At 40.0% G+C, this 21,786-nt stretch overlaps 1 protein-coding gene across 17 annotated transcripts in view; it reads right to left on the bottom strand.

Moving 5' to 3' along the window:
• The window catches only part of LOC122564459 (FH1/FH2 domain-containing protein 3-like), a 650,002-nt gene that overhangs the window by 133,378 nt on the left and 494,838 nt on the right, over positions 1–21,786 (bottom strand). For 6 of the 17 annotated variants that reach the window (XM_043719360.1, XM_043719363.1, XM_043719365.1 and 3 more), the window contains 3 exons: positions 10,304–10,408; positions 9,427–9,858; positions 5,874–5,966 (listed from right to left, as the gene is read on the bottom strand). The exons of 7 other annotated variants lie outside the window; for them this stretch is intronic. In XM_043719360.1, coding sequence (XP_043575295.1) covers positions 5,874–5,966; positions 9,427–9,858; positions 10,304–10,408 — 630 coding nt within the window. The remainder of the gene's footprint in view (positions 1–5,873; positions 5,967–9,426; positions 9,859–10,303; positions 10,409–21,786) is intronic. 4 more of the 17 variants (XM_043719362.1, XM_043719369.1, XM_043719366.1 and 1 more) reach the window with 3 other exon arrangements.

Here is a 21,786-nt window from a genome sequence, read left to right as displayed (position 1 = left end):
AGATCATGGCCTACATTTCTCTGTGGTACAAGATTCTTTGCGTTTTACAATTCTGTCACAAAACAAAGCAAGTCATTCAGGTCCCCAAACTTTCAATCGATCTGAAAAGAATAAGAACCTCTTATAACAAATGCACACACAATTGAATTCAGCATCTTGCATTATTTCATCAACATGAGCTCCCAACAATCCATTGGAAGGCAAACATCAGCAGGAAGATTTCTCCTTGGCATCTCCAGCTAATTTTTTGGCCCAGCCAACACGGAGGCTGATTCAAATTATGGGTTTTATGTGCACAAGGTAAGGAGTCACATTTCAACTCCTACACTTTATTGCTTTTACAGAAAGCATATGGAAGCCACATCTGCACAGTGCGGCTAAGTGCTGCAGAATAGAACCTCCTACTAATATCTACAGTTCACAGACACATTGCAATTACAAGGTCTGATGGTATGATTGAGCTGCAGGAAGAGGGTGCACAGAATCACAGTTTAACAGATCTGAGTACCAAAATACTGCGTGTAAAAGTAGGTAATTATAAGCTGAACTTGGGCACTAAGACTTCAAGGACTACAACATGTTGTCGAAGGAAGACAATTTCCGGCTGTCCCTACTTCACAGTCTTTGAAATATTTCCCTTGTAACAACAACAATCATGGGGAAGAAATGACTGGTTTATGGTAGGGACATCTGCATCAGGTACATCACAACCAGGCGGAGTGGAGATTCAACATTCAGCCTTGACCCTACTCAGAAGTTATCGCATCAAAGCAGCTCTTCACCCGAAGTGCTGCAGTCCAGGGATCCCACAGTGCTGTTGGAAGGGGAATCAAAGATTTCAATCCAGTAACAGTGAGAAAAATGCAGCAATACAGTTTAAACGCAGCAATACAGGTGAAAATGGCTGCCACTCATGGATGCAGTGAGTGTTTAAGGTGGTGAATGGGCTGCCAGTCAAAGGTAGAGAGCTTCTAGTTTTTCTGGAGCTGCACTCATCTAGACAAATGGAGATTATTCCATCACACTTGTGCCTTGTAGATATGGACTTTGGGGAATCAGGGTGGTGAATTAGTTTCTGGAAGATTCTTAGCCTCTAACCTGCACTTGTAGCCATAGTAATTATATAACTAGTCCAGTTCGGTTTCTGGTCAATGGTAACCCCCTCTCCCAGAATGTTGATAATGAGGCAGTCAGTGATAGTGATGCCATTGAATGTCAAGGGGCGATGGTTAGATTCTCTGTTATTGGAGAGAGTCATTGCCTGGCACTTCTGTGGCACAAGTATTACTTGCCACTTATCAGGCCACACCTGTATATTATCTAGGTATTGCTGCATTTGGGCATAAACTGCTTCAGTATCTGAGGAGCTTTGAAAGCTGATGAATATTGCTGAGTAAGTCATCAGCACATAGCCCTACATCTAACCTTATAGAAGGAAGGTCATTGATGAAGCAGCTGAAGATGGTTGGCCCTAAAATACTACCCTGAGAAATCCTGCAGAGATGCCCTGAGATGACTGACCTCCAACAATCACAACCATTTTCCTTTACGCTAGGTATGACTAACATTATTGGAGAGTTGCCCTCCCCCCCATTTCCATCAATATTAGTGTTCCGAGGGCTTCTCAGTTGAATGTGGTCTTGATGTCAAGAGCTGTCACTCTCAGGAATCTTTGGAATTCAGTCCGTGCATCGACCAAGTCTCTGATGAGGTCAGAAGCTCAGTGGCCCAGGCAGAACTCAAAGCTACTTGATAGTACTGTTTATGCCATCTTCCATTTTCTTTACTGATGGTCAAGAGTAACTTACTGGGGTTGTAAATGACCAGCTTAAATACATCCTATTGTAGGATTCTGTACCCCTGGAGGTGTAGAAATTCAGTCGGAGTATGGTTAAAGTAGAGGTTGAATGATTTTTGATTATCAATGATGTTACGAGTTATGAGGATAGCTATGAGGCGTTTAAGTGTTCAAAATGTCGAGTTTGTATAAAATGGCAGAGCAGGCTCAAAGGGCTGAATGGCCTACTCTCGTTCCTGTAGCTTAAAATGAAGAACAGCTGATCCATAAAACTCGCTCAAATTGAACAAGTTGGTCAACCATTTGCAGTTCGCCAAAATTTGCTGAACACATTTTTCTTTCTACTCGATAGGACTCTGACAAGGATCATCATCAGCTCAGAGCTTACACAGAAGCTAAGCTATTTTAAATATCATAACTGTCTGTAATGTAATGACCAAGGCAGCTTTGGACAGCATAGCTATCAGACAACCTGCAGGTGTTGCGTGTTGCAATGCTTCATTCAACTAATGCAATTTGCACTCTTAAATCTGGCTTCTTAAATCATTAGATTTGGAGTAGTGTATTTTGTAAACCCTATCCTCACCCACAAGAAAGGGAAGTAGATGAAAGGGAATTTGATTAGCAGAATACACAATCAATCAGATTGCATTCTGTGCGCTTCAGACACCTAGCAATGTTGGAATAATATTTGAGTTTACGCCCATAAAAACCACCTTAAATTGGAGGGGAGCAAAATGAACAAATTTCCAAGGTGCATATCTACAATATGGGAACAATGAAGGAGAGAGCACAGCTGAAGACAACATAGTTACACACATCTCTCTCTTTTGGAAAGTTACAAAGATTAAATATTGTACAGAATGTTATCATACAACAACAGTAGAGGGCTGTAGACTCATGGATTGTTCCAGTGAAACCTTCATTGACAATCACACAAACTCCATTTTTAGAAAAGGAGTGAATGCAATTGTGTTAGTCGGTGGGGAACCTTCATAGGTTGATGCTTAGTTAGTTAATCGAGGGACAGTGCTGTATATAATCCTTCTTTGATATTGGCTGTGAATTTAATGATATATTATGCTTGAAGCGTGCAGTGCAGATTAACAAGAATGCTGAGGTGGTTGAAAGTGTTAAATTACGAGGACACTTTGTACAGACGAGGCTTGCGGTCCCCTCGATATACATAGAACAATACGGCACAGTATAGGCTCTTTGGCCCTCTGCTGTGCCAACCTTTTACCTGACTTAAAATCAGACTAACCTATGTATGCTTCATTGTACTATTTTCCACGTGCCTATCCAAGAGTTGCTTCAATGTCCCTAATGTATCTCACTCTACTACCACCACTGGCAGTGCATTCCACGCACCTACCACTCTTTGTGTAAAGAATCTCTGACATTTTCCCTAGACCTTCCTCCATTCATCTTAAAATTATGCCCCCTCATGATAGATATTTCCACCCTGGGAAAAAAGTATCTGGCTATCCACTCTATCTATGCCCCTCATCATCTTGTACACCTCTATCAAGTCACCCCTCATCCTTCTTTGCCCCAATGAGAAAAGCCCTCGCTCCCTCATCCTTTCTTCATAAGACAGTCCAAGCAGCATCCTGGTAAATCTCTTCTGCACCTTCTCTAAAGGTTCCAATCCTTCCTATAAATGAGGTGACCAGAACTTAACTCAATATCCCAAGTGTGGTCTAACCAGGGCTCTATAGAGCTGCAGCATAACCTCACGACTCAAACTCAATCCTGCACCCCCCCAGCTCACAAAAGCCAACAAACCATGCACCTTCTTGACAACTCCATTAACCTGGGTGGAAACTTTGAGGGATCTAGGGGCATGACCCCAAGATCCTCCACACTGCCAAGAATCCTGCCCTTAACTCTGCATTCTGAATTTCAATTTGACCTTCCAAAGTGAATCACTTTGCACTTTTCCAGGTTGAATTCCATCTGCCACCTGTCAGCCCAGTTCTGCATCCTGTCAATGCCCCTTTGCAACCTAAAACTACCCTCCACACTAACCACAACTCCACCAACCTTTGTGTCGTTGGCAAACTTACTAACCCACCATTCCACTTTCTCATCCAACTCATTTATAAAAACCACAAAGCGCAGAGGTCCCAGTACTGATCCACCACTGGTCACCAAGTTCCATGCTGAACTCTTTCCATCTATCACCACCCTCTGTCTATGGGCCAGTTTGTACCCAGACAGCCAGATTTCCCTGTATCCAATGCATCCTTACTTTCTGAATGAGTCTACCATGGGGAACCTTAACAAACACCTCGCTAAAATCCACTTACACTACATCTATGCTGTACCTTTATCAATGTGTTTTGTCACACCCTCAAAGAATTTAATAAGGTTTGTGAGGCATGACTTGACCCTCACAAAGCCATGCTGACTATCACAAATAAAACTACGGCTTTCCAAATAATCATAAATCCTGTCTCAGAATCCTCTCCAATACTTTATCCACCACAGATGTGAGACTGACTGGCCTGTAATTCCCAAGGTTATTCCTATTCCCTTTCTTGAACAAAGGAATAACATTTGCTACCCTCCAATCATCTGGCACTATTCCAGTGGACAGTGAGGAGGCAAAGATGACCAAAGGCGCAGCAATCTGTTCCCTTGCTTCCTGTAGTAACCTAGGGTATATCTGGTCCAGTGGATTTATCTATCTTCATGATTTTCAAAATTTTCAGCACATCTTCCTTCTTAACATCAACCTGTTTCATGCTGTCCTCAGGAGTGTCAAGGTCCCTCTCAGTGGTGAATACTGAAGCAAAGTATTCATTAAAGGACCTCCCCTATCTCCTCCAACTCCAGGCGCAAGTTCCCTCCACTATCCCTAATCAGCCCTACCCTCACACTGGCCAGCCTGTTGTTCCTTGACTTTAACATTCTATACATGATCTCATGAACCAGTAGTCCAAGATAACCAAAAGGAGTAGACAGGGGTTAGAGAGAAAGAAAACATTTCCTCTGGTGATGGAAATCCAGAAAAATGGGCTGCAACCTTACAATTTTAGAATGAAGTTCAGAGGTGATTTAGGAAGTACTTTTTCTCAGAGTGAGTAGCGAACTTGGTACTTGCTCTCCAGAAAAGACTGCAAAGTGTAGGTCAATTGAAGATTTCAAATTTGAGAATAGCAGAAACAAGATGAGCAAAAGGAATTAAGTTGCAGATCTGCAGATGTGACATTGCAATTGAGATGTGAAGGTTTGAATGGTGTACTCTTGTTACTCCATGGACATTTCCCATCATGCATATGGTTCCCAAATGCCAACTCATCACCACTTACTAGTAGTCATGACCACAGACCTTTGCTCCTTCCCAAAAACGCAAAGTTCGTATTAACTCCAACTGCTATGTACAAAGTATAAAAGGCTTCATTATCATTATTTACAACAGCACCAAGAAACATTCACACTACACAGCATGATTCAAACCCAGTAAATGGTGTCACTGCAAAGCTTGGACACTCCAACTGGACACATTGAAAATGGCAAATTCAATCTGCTTAAGTAATAGCAAAGTTAAAACAATGGAGGAAAACAACCACTCCAATTTCAGAACATGAATTATGCTAAATCTTACACTTATTGTCAAGAAGTCATAGTGAACTATTTACTTTTTTTCCTCTCTCTCACATATTTGAAAACATTTTTGCTTGGGCAACTTCTTTTGGGAGCCTTTAGCATTCATGAAATCTCAACTGTGTCATTATAAGACAGGCATTAAGTTGTTAACCTTGGTGTTCTTAAGTCTGCTTCCAAATCATACAGAAAAATTTGATGCTCAAAGTAAAACTATGCCCATTCTAAATTGCTCCTGTTAGCAGCTGATTATGCTCATTTATATTATTAAGAGCAACATCATTCAAAAAGGGAGTTTTTCACTGTGATAATGGACAATTAAATCCATAAGTACAAACCTAGGAGCCCAACTCGAACACAATTTTATCAGTTCAGAGAGAAGCACTGTAGACTGTGTAGCTTCCAGCGATAGCAGCATGCTGCTTTTTTCCAAATTAAAGGAAGAGATATTTTGAAAACCCACCTATTAGAAGACCTGGAGGTATAAGGTTCAAAGGTATCAGTGTATTTGTTCATGTAGGAAGATTCCAGCTGACTGTAAACAGAAACAGAGAAGCTGAAAGTGAATAAAGAGGAGAAATTTCAACAGTAGAACAACAATAAAACTGAGGCATGTGAAAGGATAGTTGTGAAGTAATGTTTTCTATTGCTTCAGGCCTCCTTCAAAGCATAATAAACTTGATCTCAATTTCAATATTGACCTAAGCATTCAAATTAACAAGGCTCAAGTGGATCAGTTGCCATATTTGATTTGGTATTGAATAGTAGAAAAAGGGACATGTATAAACAAAGTATAAATTAAAAGAGGCCAGATTTAGGCAGGATAATGGGGTGTTTCAGACCTCTGAAAAAAAGATAAAGCAACCTCTTCAATTGGCACATGATCTATTATCATAAACATTTACTCCCTTCACCACCAACACATATGGCATGGTATATCATAAACAAGATACAACAGTTAGCTTTGACAGCATCTTCCAAACCTGTAACCTCCATCACTTAAATGAATAAGTGTAGCAGGTGCAGGCATCAACATCATTTGCAAGTTCCCCTCAAAGCCATACTATCCTGACTTGCAACTATGTCTCTGTTTCTTCACTGTTGCTGGGTCAAAATTCTGGAAGCCCCACTCTAACCCCAATGAGCGCATCTATACCAAAAGTGCTGAAGTTGTTCAAAATGTTGGCTGACCATCATGTTCATCTTCCACCTGGGCAGCCTACAGCCCAGACAACTCAACATTGGAGAATTCAATTTCAAATAACCTCCCTTCCCCCTACACCCTTCCACTCCTCCCAGCCACCTACCAGATTTGTTCCTCCCATTGACCAGCCAAGTTGTACCTTCTGCCTGTCTTCACCAATCTCCACTTTACCACCCTGCCCCCCCACCCCCCTCTGGGTGGGTTGCTCTTCGGAGCTCCGACTTGGTGCCACCCAAAACTTCAACTTCTCCCCCTCTTGATGCTGCCTGGCTTGCTGTGTTCTTCTAGCCTAATGCTTGTCCATAATGTTCCCAAGGGCAATTATGGATGGGCTTTCAATGTTGGTCTTGCCAACAATGTTTATATCCCTTGAACACACTGGTAAAAGTAGTCATATTAGGAATGGTTTACCAAGCTCCAAGGGCAAGGAACATCTGTAATTGTAATGCCAATTTTCAGTTATATCTTGAAGAAATACATCGTCAGACCGAACTGTTAGAAAAGCAGGATCATCATCAAGACTGATCAGTCACCTTTTTGTTAACCATGAGATTTTCTATATTTGAAACTCATTCAACATTGTTACAAGAATGACTCAATCCTTGCACCTTCAAAAGTATCAAGACAAAGTACAGCAACTAAGGCAAATGTCAGATGTCAGTCATTTGTCATTATGTTGGAAGGAAAAGCCGTACAATTACACACTAAATATCAAGACGAAGAAATTGAACATTTTACTTTGCACTTTACAATGTAAAAAGGACCAACACCTCAACTAGGCCATCAACATATTAAAGACACACTGTTTATGAATTTCAGTTAGCTACATTACCTTGGGCAGTATATTGAATGGGTTCAGGATATTTTAAGCATTTAGAATTTAATACTGTTTGAATCAGCACATCATCAAACACCACCAATACCATCTTTAGAATTCTTCAAGAGTCCTCATTTAAGTTGTTGATATTATTATTGAGACTACTTACATTACTGGTGGGCAGAAACCATTTACATTGGTATGGAGAAACTAAACTCAATCAATCAGTCAATCGTCTGCACTGATATGTTGTGATGTATAACAGTCTTTCTAAAGGATTATGTAGGTTTAACCAAAATTGCTTGAACAGAACGAGACTCAATAGCATTGTAGCATTTTCACTTTATTCCCATAGCATGTACTTGTTTGGAACTTTGCTGATAGAATGGTAACATTAAGTCACATTTATGCAGCTGTTCAAAACCAAATCAGTCCGATCTTGTCAAAGCGTGTTTCGATGCAAGATCATCATTCTGAAAATTAATTTCTCTCCACAGATGCTGCCTGATCTGTTGAGTACTACTAGCATTTTCCCCTCGAGTTGAGATTTCCAGCACAGAGTCATAGAGTTGTGCAGAAGCCGACCCTCCAGTCTAACCCATGCACGACAAACAGATATTCTAAATTAATCTAAAAATTGGCCATCACTTGGCCCATATTCCACTAAACCTTTCCTATTCATATAACCATCCAGATGCCTTTTAAATGTTGCAATTGTACCAGCCTGCACCACTTCCTTTGGCATCTCTTTCTATACACGCACCACCCTCTGCATGAAAGAATTGCCTCTCAGGGCCCATTTTATCTTTCCCATCTCACTTTAAATCTATGCTGTCTAGTTTTAGACTCCTCTACCCCTTGGGGAAAAGACCTTGGCTATTCATAGTATCCATGTCCCTCATAATTTTATAAACTTCTAGAAGGTCACCCCTCAGCCCCGGACATTCCAGGGAAAATAGCCGCAGCTTATTCAACCTTTGCTAATAGCTCAAACTCTCCAAACCTGGCAACATCCTTGCAAATATTTGCGGCATCTTTCATGTTTAACATCAACATTTGTTTGGAGGGGGATACGATTTGGATTTGAAACAACTTTTTTCCAATAGGTTTTGAGGAAGTTTAATATTTGTAATACAAATTCTATATGCTAAAATAAACACAGAATTATGAAAATGCTGGAAATCTGAAACATAAATGAGAAGTGTCAGAAAACATCCTGCAGATCAAGCATCATCTCTTGTGCGTGAAACAGTGAAGTTATCCACTTGGTAGGAAAATACCTCAAAACTTTACAGGACTTAAAGATTTAGGGATGAAAACACATTTGCGAGCATTGAAAGTCTTAAACTGTAATAATTTCAAATAGAGATAAAATAGCAAAACAAATTCACTTCAAAATTGACCACTGGGTCGCCAAGAGTCATCTAAGTTTCTGTTCCTTTTATACATGGAAACAATGATATAACTTGTGATCCCATCCAACACTGTTCGCATTTGTTAACTTTTTATTTTATAGATTTTCCTTCTCAAATGTTACTAAGTATCGTAAGCTCAAGCCCACAGTTTCGCTGAGGAACGGAACGCAGTTATTCCTTTGTTTTATAGGTATTGCTGAGATTGCACCTCTTGAAGTCAAAACATGCTGGAAACAGAAACTTTGTGTACTCTCAAATTTACACTGAACATCATCAGGTCCCTTGGATGAACACCACCTTCCTCCAATTCCGGAGCATGCACCTTTACCTCTGAAAGGCATGGATGCATCTGCACTCGTAGAGCAGTCATGAAATAAAAAGTGAGGAGGGAATTTAGTACAGTGGAGATTGGAAAGTACCACGTAAACACAAATTTGACCAAGCTGGTGTCAGGTGGTCAGGTAGTTAGCAAACCGACAAAACACCTAAACCATTGACTGAAAACTAGTACAACTTAAGAACATGCTTCAAAAAAAAATTAGCAAATTAGAACACACACAAAACAAAAAGACTAATCTACCTGCTTTCCCTCATTTCTGCTTCTTTATCTTTAACTCTTTTAGGAGTTTCACCCAGATCGTATGAAAACAGGTGGAAAGGTGTATGGATGAGATACGGCAACTTCTCAACACTTGGAGATAAAGCTGGAGTAACATTTGCTGATGAATCTTGAGAACTGTTTTGTGAAACAGCTGATGATTGATGGATGACAATAGATGATGATGGTGATGAAGAAGAAGAAGAAAATGATGACGGTTGCAAATAAGGTTGGTAATCGTTGAGAGAGATACGTGACTGAGGAGAGCAGCTAGATGGCAGGTTGTTTAGTTCAGGAGTCTGGAACTGGCTGGAAGATCCTTCCCCTTCGGGCACAGGGATAAAGCTCGCTACATATTTTGAACTTTGGAAACTACTTTCTGCATGTTCAATTTCTGTATCTGGCTTCAACTCACTGGGAGGAGAAAGGGATGAAGAGACAGGAAGGATGGAAAGATTAGAGTAGGACCAAAATTAAAAAAAAGAATATTTGAAAATTGAATTAAAAATGCAATTGAAAACATTAAAGCAATCTTTTGAAGATGTAAACATTTTAAATACAATCTGCGTTATTTCATAATTAACCTTGTTTTATTTGCAGTTTGAAGTAAATTGTAACTATTAGATTACATGATACCAGAGGTCACGTTCCTTCATTTTGAGAAGGCCTCACAAGATCTAAATGCTTTATATTAACAGTGAAGTCTTTGGTGGCAGGCAGTTTTATCCAAAAACATTTGATGCAAGGACTTGTGAAATCAAGTCATCTATCCACCAGATGGTTACAATTATCGGATATTAAACATACACCAAATTCCATGATTAAATCTGATAGGAATCATCAAATTTAGTCCTAATACCTTTCCTGACCCTGACAAGAGGGATCATCTTCCCCCTCATCCTCAGTATTAGATTCAGTAACTGGCTGCTCTTCTTCAGGTTCTTCCTCGTCGTATTCCTCGTCTCTGTTTATGGAATGAAGCAGAAGGAAAAAAATGATGCAGAGAGACAGTAAGAATGAGTAAGTGAAAAGGATTAAGACAGACAGAATGACAGTAACACATACAGGCAAACGACAATGAATTGAAAGGAACATGAGGCACTTCAAACAGTGCTGAGCAATGGAACTACTCGCATCGCATTCTGTGCGATGGTCTTAAAAGTGCTAAACATTGATAAAGCATGTAGAAAAAGAATTGAGTGTCTAGAGTGAGTTTACGTGGAAGAATGAGCCATAAGTGAAAATGTTGATAACTGTTGCCTACCTCATCATTTAATGCAAAGTTGATGTTATCTTCCTGAAATCATTTTGATATCCCATTAACAGCATATTGGATTGTCACAGGAAATAAGTGACAAGACAGTAATTAAAACTGAAGGAATCCTAAGTATCACAATCTGCAAGAGTAACAGCTAAAGTGCCACATGAACCTCAGATTAATTACAGCTTTGCAATTTCTCTGCTGCAATTTTTAATCTTGTGCGCATACATGGGCTTAAAACATGACGTTTATTGCTCACTGGCCAGTATTGAATGATAAAAACAGCTGTGGCCTTTCATGTCCATAAATGACAAAAACATTTTAATCATGCTGTATACAATGGTCATCTCCTCTGTGTACCAACAACATTTAAAAACATCAGTGAAGCTAATTTATCAATCTTTTCAAAAAGAAAAATCTTGCATGTGCACTTGCACGTTGTGTATAACGAGAATGTCATCTAAACAACCAGTCATGGGAGGCAGAGTCAAAGCAAACCTTCACCCAAGAGCACTTTCTTGCAGAAATTGCTGCATTACGAAGGATATTCCCTTTCTTTCCCTGATTATTTGAGCTGAAACTGGGTCTCCCTAGCCTGTAGGGGGCATACAAGGTGGGAGGAGGGAAGGGAGGGAGTGAGGATGAGGAAAAGCAAATTACTAATGGTTATATTAGGGGGGAATCTCCCAATAACATTCAGCATTTAATGAAACCCCTTTTCCAAATTTCTATGAGATGCAGCAATACATTTTCAGATCAGGACAGCACAGTGGCTCAGTGGCTAGCACAGCTACTTCACAGCGCTAGGGACCCATGTCCGATACCATCCTTGGGTGAATGTTACTGTAGAGTTTGAACATTTCCCCTGTGTCTACATGGAGCTCCAGTTTCTTTTCACAATCCAAAGATGTGCAGGCTAGGTGGATTGGCCATGGGAAATGCAGGATTACAGGGATGGAGTTGGGTCTGGCTGGGATGGTCCTTGGAGGGTTGGTGTTGACTCAATGGGCCAAATGGCCTGCTTCCACACTGTAGGGTTCTATGATTCAATGATACTTGGCTCTAAGTTTACATTCATCATCCAGCACAATACCTGCAAAGGTTATCTGGACAGTTTAAAGAAAACCCTCTTCTTTTTAATGCTGCATAGCAATTGGAAATTAACGACGTAAAATTAAACCTGCGTTATTGCAAATCAGAAACCTCACTTATTTAAGCAGATTCAACAATCCAAGCTCACACAAGCAATTACAATAATAGAGCTAATAAAGCACTACAGTCAATGCAAAGAGAGTACTGGAATTTCTCTTCAATCCAAGCTGGCATCTGTTTCTCTGCAGGCCTATGAAAACCAAAAGCTAGCCCATGGCTAGTAGGCAGCATGTATTCATTCTCTCTGCTAACAGAGTTGGAAGCTGTGTTTGAACCTATGCTCACAAAGGAAGTCTGAACAATCTCAATCCTACCCCAATGACCATAGTGTCTTTTTTTAATAGCTCTGAGGTTCCACAGGATGAGTTGTGCTGTTTTTGCATATGTCTATCGGAGGTCATGTAGTATATATCTTGCATAAAACCCAGAGTACAGTTTTTGGGGAAGACAGAGATTGGGGTGTTGTTTTTACAAAGAAGTATGCCTGAAGTCTAGGGAGCAGTGTACAGTGTGGAAAGTTGGAATTAGAATTAGCTTTATTGGCACATACATTCACCCGAGTACAGTGAAAAGTCTTCAAGTCACCACTTAGGATACCAGCTTAGATACAAAAGATACCTTGGTACAGATTCTGAAGTTCAAATTCTTGGGAAAAAAATTAGAAAAATAAAGGAACAAAAAAAATCCAGCATTACAGACCTTTATGCCATCTTGGAAACAAATGTACAAAATCAGAAGAATAAATTTGACAAAGAAATAAAAGGCTCAGGATAACAGTCCTTCCAACCCAGTCCACAGCAGGCTTCATCTTGAGGGTCTCAAGGATGCACTGAGTAAAACGTCATGTCATACTTAAGCCTATTTTTTAAAAAAAAACAATAAGATCTACTAGCGCCATAGAGATGCACAGCATGGAAACAGACCCTTCGGTCCAACTCATCTATGCCGATCAGAAATCCTAACCTAATCTAGTCCCATTTGCCAGCACTTGACCCACATCCCTCTAAACCCTTCCTATTCATTTACCCATTCAAATGTCTTTTAATTGTTGCAATTGTAACAGCGTCCATCACTTCCCTCCGACAGCTCATTCCATACACACACCACCCTCTGTGTGAAAACATTGCTCGTTGGGTCGTTTTAAATTTTTCCGCTCTCACTCTAAACCTATGCCTTCTAGTTCTGGATTCCCCCTATTTACCCTATCCATGCTCCTCATAATTTTATAAACTTCTATAAAGGTCACTCTTCAGCCTCCGAGTCTCCAGGGAAAACAGCCCCAGCCTATTCAGCCTCTCCCTATAGCTCAAACCTTCAACCCTGGCAACATCCTTGTAAATCTTTCTGAATCCTTTCAAGTTTCACAACATCCTTCTGATAGAAAGGGAGACCAGAATTGCACGCAATATTGCAGTAATGGCTGAACCAATGTCCTGTACAGCTGCAACATGACCTCCAACTCCTATACTTGATGCTCTGCCCAATAAAGAAAAGCATTCCAAACACCACATTCACTATCCTATCTATATGCAACCAGGAGTGGGGTTTTCTATCTAACAGAGAGGAATGGTAGGAGCTCTGGCCTCTCGTGTACACTTCCAACGCTCCATGGAATTCTAGAATGGGCCGAACAACATTGCAGGTTATGGTGAAACAGGGGGTAGATCACCGATGAGGAGGTGGCTTTTGTACCTGATATTGACAATGCACCAGTACTGGAGAAAATGCATTCAGTAACAGTGAGGGAAGTGAGAGCAGAAATTGTAGATGAATTGACCGTAGTTTTCCTGTCTTTTCTGGACTCCAGGATAGTGAGAGATTTAAAATGTTATACCCTCATCCAATAAGCATGCAAAGATACACTGACCAACAACAGGCCAATCAGCTTAATCTTGGTAATGGCGAAAAACTTTGAAAATCACAGGAACAAGAGTAGGCCATTTAGCCACTCAAGCCCGTTCCACCATTCAGAGAGATCAGGGTTGCTCTGTGCCCTAGACTCCATGTGCTTGTCTTTGACCCTTATCCTTTAATATCTTTGCTTAAGAAAAATGTATCAACCTCAGATTTAACTGATCTAGCATCTACTGCCCTTTGTGGCGGACAGTTCCAGACATCTACCATCCTTTGCATATAGAAGTATTTCCTACCATTGCTCTTGAACAGCCTGGCCTTAGTTTTTAGACTATGGCCTCTGGTTCTAGGATTGCCAACCACTGGAAGTAGTTTCTCTTTATCTACCCTGTCTTTTCTTGTTAATATGTTGAAGGCTTCAATCAGTTCACTCTAATTTCTAAATTCTCAAGAAAACAGGCCTAATTTGTGTAATCTCTCCTTAGAAGTGCACCCCTAAAAGCCCAGGCATCAGTCGAGTAATGTTTGAACTCTCTCCAAGGCCAATATTTTCTTCTTAAGGTGTGATGTCCAGATCTGCTCTCAGTACTCCAAGTGAAAGTTTCTGGAAATAATAATTTGAAAGAACTGAATATACACTTGGGTAATAATATTGGTTCATTAAAGAAATCCAGCAGAGATTTGTTGAGGTCATATGATATTTAACTAAGTGACTTGTGATTTATTTTGAGGGTAATGACATTAATAGCATACATGGCCTTTAAAAGACAGTTGGTAAAGTGTCAAATAACTGACTTTTGAGCAAAGTTAAAGTTTGTAGGATAAAAGGGACAGGAGCAACTTGGATACAGAATTTGCTGAGTGACAGCCAACAGAGAAAATGCATAGTTAATGCATGTTTTTGGGCTGGAAGCTTCCAGCAGAGTTTCTCAGGAGTTGAAATTGGGACCTCTTTTCTTCCCAATTGACAGAGACCTTGGTGTGGGGAGCACAATTTCAAAACTTGCTAATGTTAGCATTCGCTAGACAAAACTCCATTGTCTGCTTTGAATGCAGCATTATTCCCAAAGCAAACAGGGGAATTTCCCTGGCTTCATGACCAATATCTATACTTTAATTACTAAGATGGTAATTTGCTGTTTCGAAAGAGCTAGCTGTGCACAAATTTCAGAGCAGGGAAACGCTGCACACAATGTCTTCATTAGCTGCAAATTGCTTTGTGACATCCTGAGAATTTGAAAAGGTGCTGTATAAATGCAGGTCTTTATTTCCTGGTATGAGCCAAGGTGGCCCTAAGTGTTACTTTCGGGAATCACTCTTGAAGCTATTCCCCCGCACCAGAATGCATCTGAAAAGATGCCTCCGCATACCAGAAAAGAAAATGACATGTAAGCTTTCAAAAGTTTTTGTCCTTTGTTATTTTGATTTCCAAGTGTCAGGTTGACAGGCTGGGTACATTAGAAATTCAGGTTTGTGTTACTTTTGATTTTACCTCTATTTGATTTAAGCAGTGTTACCATTTTATTTAAAACAAATGAAATTGCAGGATCTCAGTAAAAGTAATCCACTCCCAAAATTGTCCCCTCATTACATTTTGTTCAATTTACAATGGAACGACTGGTACATTACCCAGATACCAGCTCCATAGCCACATTTAAATATTGGCTGCATATTAACTATCAACAGTATAATTATCAGTTGACCCTTCCGTCTATAGTGCACATCACGTGCACAGTATTTCCAAAATTCACAGGCAACATGGGCTCACATTTGGGGGACACCTACTTATGAATGAGGCAATTGGTTCATAGCAGGAAGTCAGAAAATTCTCTCTACAAATTAAGAATTATCAAATTCGGTTAATATAGAGAACTATGCTGGCTACTAAAGCCCCAAGGGTCCACTATACAGGATATTACATTACAATGGCATTCAGAATACCGTTACTCAGCACTCGGGATTGCATCCATCTCTGAATATTTGATATACAGAAGTTTTGGTTCACTTGCAACACATTTGACAGACTAATATCTCATCTACCAGCGTTCAAGGTCTATCTAGCAGTAAAAATGGATATTTGTTGAGGTACTGTAGCTTGGGAACTGCATCTCAGCATGAGTCGCACAGTCGAGGAGAGAAGAGAATTATCTGGTGTGTATATAATTTAAGAAAAAAGTTTTGTTCTCAACATTCATCATAAAGAACATTACTGCAAAAATACATAATTCTGAATGCCAAATTCCTCGTTTGCAGCTAGCCAGCAGCACAAGGGACATTTGCTCACGATGGACGACATTCAAATATCTGCACAGGCTATGAAATCTGACACACACTCCATTATTTTTGGTCAGTGCCAAAGTGCCATGGAGACAGGTCATAATTAGAAGCACATTGTCCAGGTCTAGTGATCAAATCTCATCGTGGGGGAGACTTTCTGGCCTTAATAATCCAGACGCCACAAGACAGACGTAACCAAAGCAGCAGCCAATCCAAAATACGCTACAAGGAAATATATGGCAAGACCGTGCTGTAATAGATCATCTCCCCACATTATGAAGAATTTGAGTCAGAATCTCACCACATATTCATTAAGGATTCACTCATTTTTCCAACAAGCCGAGTAGCTATGACTGACAGTTAAGATCCAAACTTCTGATTTCAAAATGAATAGCTTCTACTGGTGAACTGGAATAGGCAAAAGGCCAGAGAGTCAATCAATAATGTCTGTATAATATAAATTGTCTCATATGCAAATACAAGGTAGGGTTGTCAGAATCATACAGCACTGACACAGAGCCTTTACTCCATCTATGTATATTAAAATATCAGACCACCACTTGTGCATGCAGCACACAGATGTACTGGGTCCAGTCATGTATGTACAAACTCATAGGTCTGCCACTCATGCATGTAATATGTTATAGACCAGGCCAGACCCCCTCAAAACATTTCAAGAACGTAGCCCAGACCCTAATTTTGCTAGTTGTTTTAAGCAGGTGTAGAGTGGATATTCCAGGAGGGATGCAGCTGGCCCAACCATTTAGTATTAAACAAAACAGAATTTATTTGCAAGATTACTGAATGAAACAAACAAAACAGAAAAAAAAATAGAATAACTGAACCTATCTGAAAACCCAACAGATCATCCCAACTTAATGATGCTGTTCCCAATACGTACGACAATCCTCAACACCCCTTGTCACAAAAAGTAAAAATCAAACACAGGTTCTTACACGAGATATGTCAGAGTGATTCAGCACGGAGCACCTTCTTTCACGTTTCTTGGACCTGCAGCCTCAAAACTAGAAGCTCTGAACCCAACCTAACCCAAACCAGAGAAAAGCTGAGCTGGGAGAACTGACCACTTTCCTTTCATTGTACAAGTACTTTTAAAACTTGAAAGTGTTCTCAAGTAGTTAAACGCAAACTTTTTTGAATCGCTGCTTTTACAACCTCTGAAAGAAAAAAAAACTAAGGACCGCGTAACCTTGTTAATCGCCACAAATCACAAGGCAAGTCAATTCAGGAATGCACGGATGCAAGCGGCTAATTTCACATGTCCACACATCACTTTTCAAAACAGGTGAGTTGGGTCAACATTTTTTGTCACTGCGTGACTTGATTTCTACAATCAAAAAAAGTGTCTGAAAAACAGATGGATTGATAGAGACTTAAGGTGGGTGTTTTACAGTGGCCTCTGTATGAGTTTTTCTCTTACAAGAATAACTCATCAGCAAAGCCAATGAAAACACAAATGGCCTCATAAGGGAAAACAAATTAGATGAACATAATATTTCATGAGGCTCTCTATGCTACTTGCTTTATATTTTTCATTAAGAAATGAATTTTGCCATCTTTGTTGTAAATGAGGGAGCATTAATTGAACAGTCAACCACAGGATTTTATTAGTGATTGATTGTGATGATATACTTGCGAAAATGTAATTTTGGTTTCCACAGTTCAAAGGTTGTCAAAGAAGTAATCTGCTGTGACCAGCAGAGTGCAGTAATTGTGTTCAGAGGATGGTGGCAAAAATCTACAGCACATATCAATGTGTCAGCACCATCCTGTCCCTGGACTATGCTGGAGAGGATATTTGCGCTCCTCCAACTCCTCCCCCCCGAAACATCTGAAAAAAGGACAGCTGTATGGAGGTGGCCTCCCTACAGCAGTCTGGGCATTGAGTGCTCCTGACAGGCTATAACGCCCTGCTTACTGACCACACCGTGGAGATGCTCCGCCTAATGACGATGACTCAGCTGCTAAGACATCCCCTGAAGAAGGGCTTATGCCCGAAACGTTGACTGTCTTGCTCCTTGGACGCTGCCTGACCTGCTGTGCTTTTCCAGCACCACCTTTTCGACTCTGGATTCTTAAGTTCAAGTAGTTTGTAACCCATGTCCCAATTTGAAACAAAGTCTTAGTCCAAAGTTTGTCCTTCCATTCCATCACCTGGCAACCTATCCTTGTACAACATGAGCTATCTATAATGGCATTGCTACCAGTCTGACAACAAAATCGCAGACAACCCCATGTCAGTAACTTACTTACAAATAAACAATTAAAGTGCGAACTTGCTTAGGAATATAGGAAACAACAGTTAATTTGCTGACTGACATATCCCACAGATAGCAAAGTAAAAATGACCAGATTATCTGTATTAATATGGCAGTTGTGGCATAAAGGTTGACCAAAATACTTGGAAAGAATGGGCAGCATAGTGGTTCAGTGGTTAACACTGCTGCCTCACAAATCTGGGACCCAGGGTCGATTCCAGCTTCGGGCGATTGCTTAACATAGGAGGATCGTTTGAAGACTCTGGGTCTATACGCGATGGAGTTTAGAAGGATGAGGGGGGTATAATTGAAACTTACTGAATACTGAAAGGCCTGGACAGAATGGATGTTGGGAAGATGTTTCCATTGACAGGAGAGACTAGGACCTGAGGGGCACAGTCTTAGTGTAAATGGAAGACGTTTTAGAACAGAGATAAGGAGAAACATCTTCAGCCAGAGACTGGTGAATCTATGGAATTCACTGCCATAGAAGGCTGTGAAGACCAAGTCAGTGAGCATATTTAAGACTGAGATAGTTAGGTTCTTGAGTGTTAAAGGAATTAAGGGTTATGGGGAGAAAGCAGGAGAAAACGGGAGAATGGGGTTGAGAAATTTATCAGCCATGATTGAATGGTAGAGCAGATTTGTTGGGCTGAATGGCCACATTTCTGCTCCTCTGTCTTATAGCCTTAGACTGTCTGTGTGAAGTTGCATGTTCTCCCCACATCAGTGTGGGTTTCCTGTGGATGCTCTGGTTTCCTCCCACAGTCCAAAGATGTGCAGATTAGATGGAATGGCCATGGGAAATTGCCTATGGTATATTGGGATGTGTAGGTCAGGTGGATTAGCCATAGGGAGTGCAGCATTACAGGAGTAGGTCTTCAGAGGGTCAGTGTGGACTTGATGGGCTGAATAGCCTGCTTCCATGCTGTTGGGATTCGATGATTCAGTGACGTCTTATCCATCTGAGGGAGCAGGCAGCATTTTCATTTAACATTTCATCTGAGACACAGCACTCTCTCTGTATGCACTAGACTGCTGAAGCTTTAGCATGGAATGTGGACCCACTGATTCCAGAGGTGAGAGCGCTACCAACTCAGCTGTGGGCTGACATGCCTGAAGTAAACCAATAGAACATAATGAGGACGGCTTATCACAAGCTTGGATTCCCCTGGAAGAGCCCCAATGTATCGATATAATGATTCAATTATACATTTTAAATATTAAAGTATGTTCTAAAATATTTTTGTACTCTATATCTGTATCTCCTCAAGCAAACAGACACTTCTTGTTTTAGCAGTGACCCCACTTGACTCCAAGTAAATATGGTAGCTTCACGTAACTATACGACAGATTTATAACTGCCCAGCTTAAAGAGGGAGGCTTTATTCAGCAAGGAACTCGCAGGCTAACATCCTTAATATCAAAAATAAGTATTGTGCAGCTGTCCCATCATTTTCCAAGTAGAATATTTAAACCTTCTCTATTACTGTATTGAGTCAGAGCTGAGAAGCTTGGATTTATGGGAACTCCGAATTTTATCCAATCTGGGTATTTGGAAGACCTGGAAAGGAGGTGAAATTGACATTTTCTGACATCATTTCACCTTAAACAGATCAAAAGAAGATTTGGAGTGTTTCATTAAACCTTAAGTCGTAAAACAGATCGTTCAGTCTGACACAGCGTGATCCACAGGATGGAAGAGATTAAAGATAAAAGGTGGAGTAAGGGATACAGAAAAGCAGAATAAAGGGAGAGAGAAAGCAGGGGATAAACCAGAATGATTGGGAGAAAATGTGAAAAGCAATTGCAAATTATAGATGCAATGACACTGCCTCTTAATTAGATGCACAAATTAAGGTTCTTAAAAGTAACATTAGAATTGTTGCAAAGATCATTTAAATCTATAAATAGCAGATAAGTTGCTTTAAGTAATAAAGGTTAGGATTGTTTCATACTTGATCTGTGAGCATCATTAGAATGTGACCATTTGAAATGCTGTGGGGAAGGTTGCCATCCCAGATCTATACTCCATTTCTTCTCCATAGCCCATCCTGGATGGAGTGCAGAGATTCACTGAACTAATTTCTAAGATAAGGGAGTGTCCTCTCAGGAAAAAAAAAGATTATTAACACCAAGTCTTCAGTTCCTCAGACAGATGAACAATAACTTCACAAAACATGTAAAATTCCTCAAGGGTTCCAACAAGGAGATAGTTGGACTGCATTGCCCCAGAATGGGGAGTCTAGAACTGGTGATTCAGAATAAAAGGATGGATGTTTAGGGCTGAACAAAGGGGAATTATTATTAATCAGAAGGATTTTATTTTTTGCAATTCTCTACTGCAGATATTCAATAATTGTGTATGCTCAAGTCAAAGACTGATGCGTTTAGAGTCCAAGAGCATCAAACTCTATGGAGACAGTGCAGGGAAAAGTAACTGAGGTAGAAGATCTCAGTCTTCTCATTCCAACTCTCATTCCTATTCATGTGTTTACTTCCACCTAGTAAATGCAACTGTTCAGTCTTAAGAGTTCAATATGCAAGCTGTTTTTCTCCAAAATATAGAAAGCCTAAATGCTTTCTGATAATGTGCTCCAAACAGGGGAGTAAATTTGACAGAAACCAGTGAGCAAAGCGATCAGCACAGTGAGTACATATGTAATAGATCCCAAGTGAAATGGCAAATCTGAATCTTTTGTTATTTTAGGATAAAATAGTGCCAGAAATTTCAGCTGATCTGAATGTAGTTAATGTGACCCCCAGAATACAGATAATGGTTAGATTCACTTTAGAACTGAATGCTTTTGAAGGAAAAGGAAAAGCAAACTGCAATCTTGATCTATTTTATTGCAGTACAGAAATTCTTCAGATTAAAAAAAAAATGTTTGAAAGACATCCCCAGCATTTGGATCAATTTTCCAAGCCCCAAATTGCTGTTTTAAAGACATATTTTTCAATATTTTAAGTTTAAAAAACTTAAAGGCTTTTTTTAAAAGCAAAACAGGACAAGGTGTACTACATTTACTGATAAGATTCCACTTATTTGCATTATTTTATTTGTTTTTACATTTTGTATTTATCATTCAGTACATGATTACCACTATCAGAGCTCCCTGCCTGGCATTCACTGAGCCAATCAGACCAAAAATATCTTCAAAGTTATGCTGTGCTGATTCCAGACAAAATCACCAAATTTATATCAAAATTTAGCTAGAGTCCAGTAACCTTTTGTTCAAAGTATACAAAGTTTGAAATCCCAAGTGCTTAGCAAATGAATAAACCTCACTCGACAAAATTAGGAAAGTGAAATGATCTACAATAGACATACAACTTATAGTCCAACATTCAGAATTAAGAAAAGGTAAAGAAAATTTAGAAGTATGGTCTGACACCTTATGGAGTTCATCAAATAGCAGATGCAAAAGGACAAAGTCCAAGTACTTAGAATTAGAGTTATACAGCAAGGAAACAGACCATTCAGTTCAACTCGTCCATGCTGACCAAGTATCCTAAATA

Source organism: Chiloscyllium plagiosum, chromosome 29 (assembly GCF_004010195.1).
Source record: "Chiloscyllium plagiosum isolate BGI_BamShark_2017 chromosome 29, ASM401019v2, whole genome shotgun sequence".
Classification (NCBI taxonomy): Eukaryota; Metazoa; Chordata; class Chondrichthyes; order Orectolobiformes; family Hemiscylliidae; genus Chiloscyllium; species Chiloscyllium plagiosum.
The sequence above is the reverse complement of the archived record's forward strand: the minus strand, read 5'-3'. Positions and strand labels throughout refer to the sequence as shown.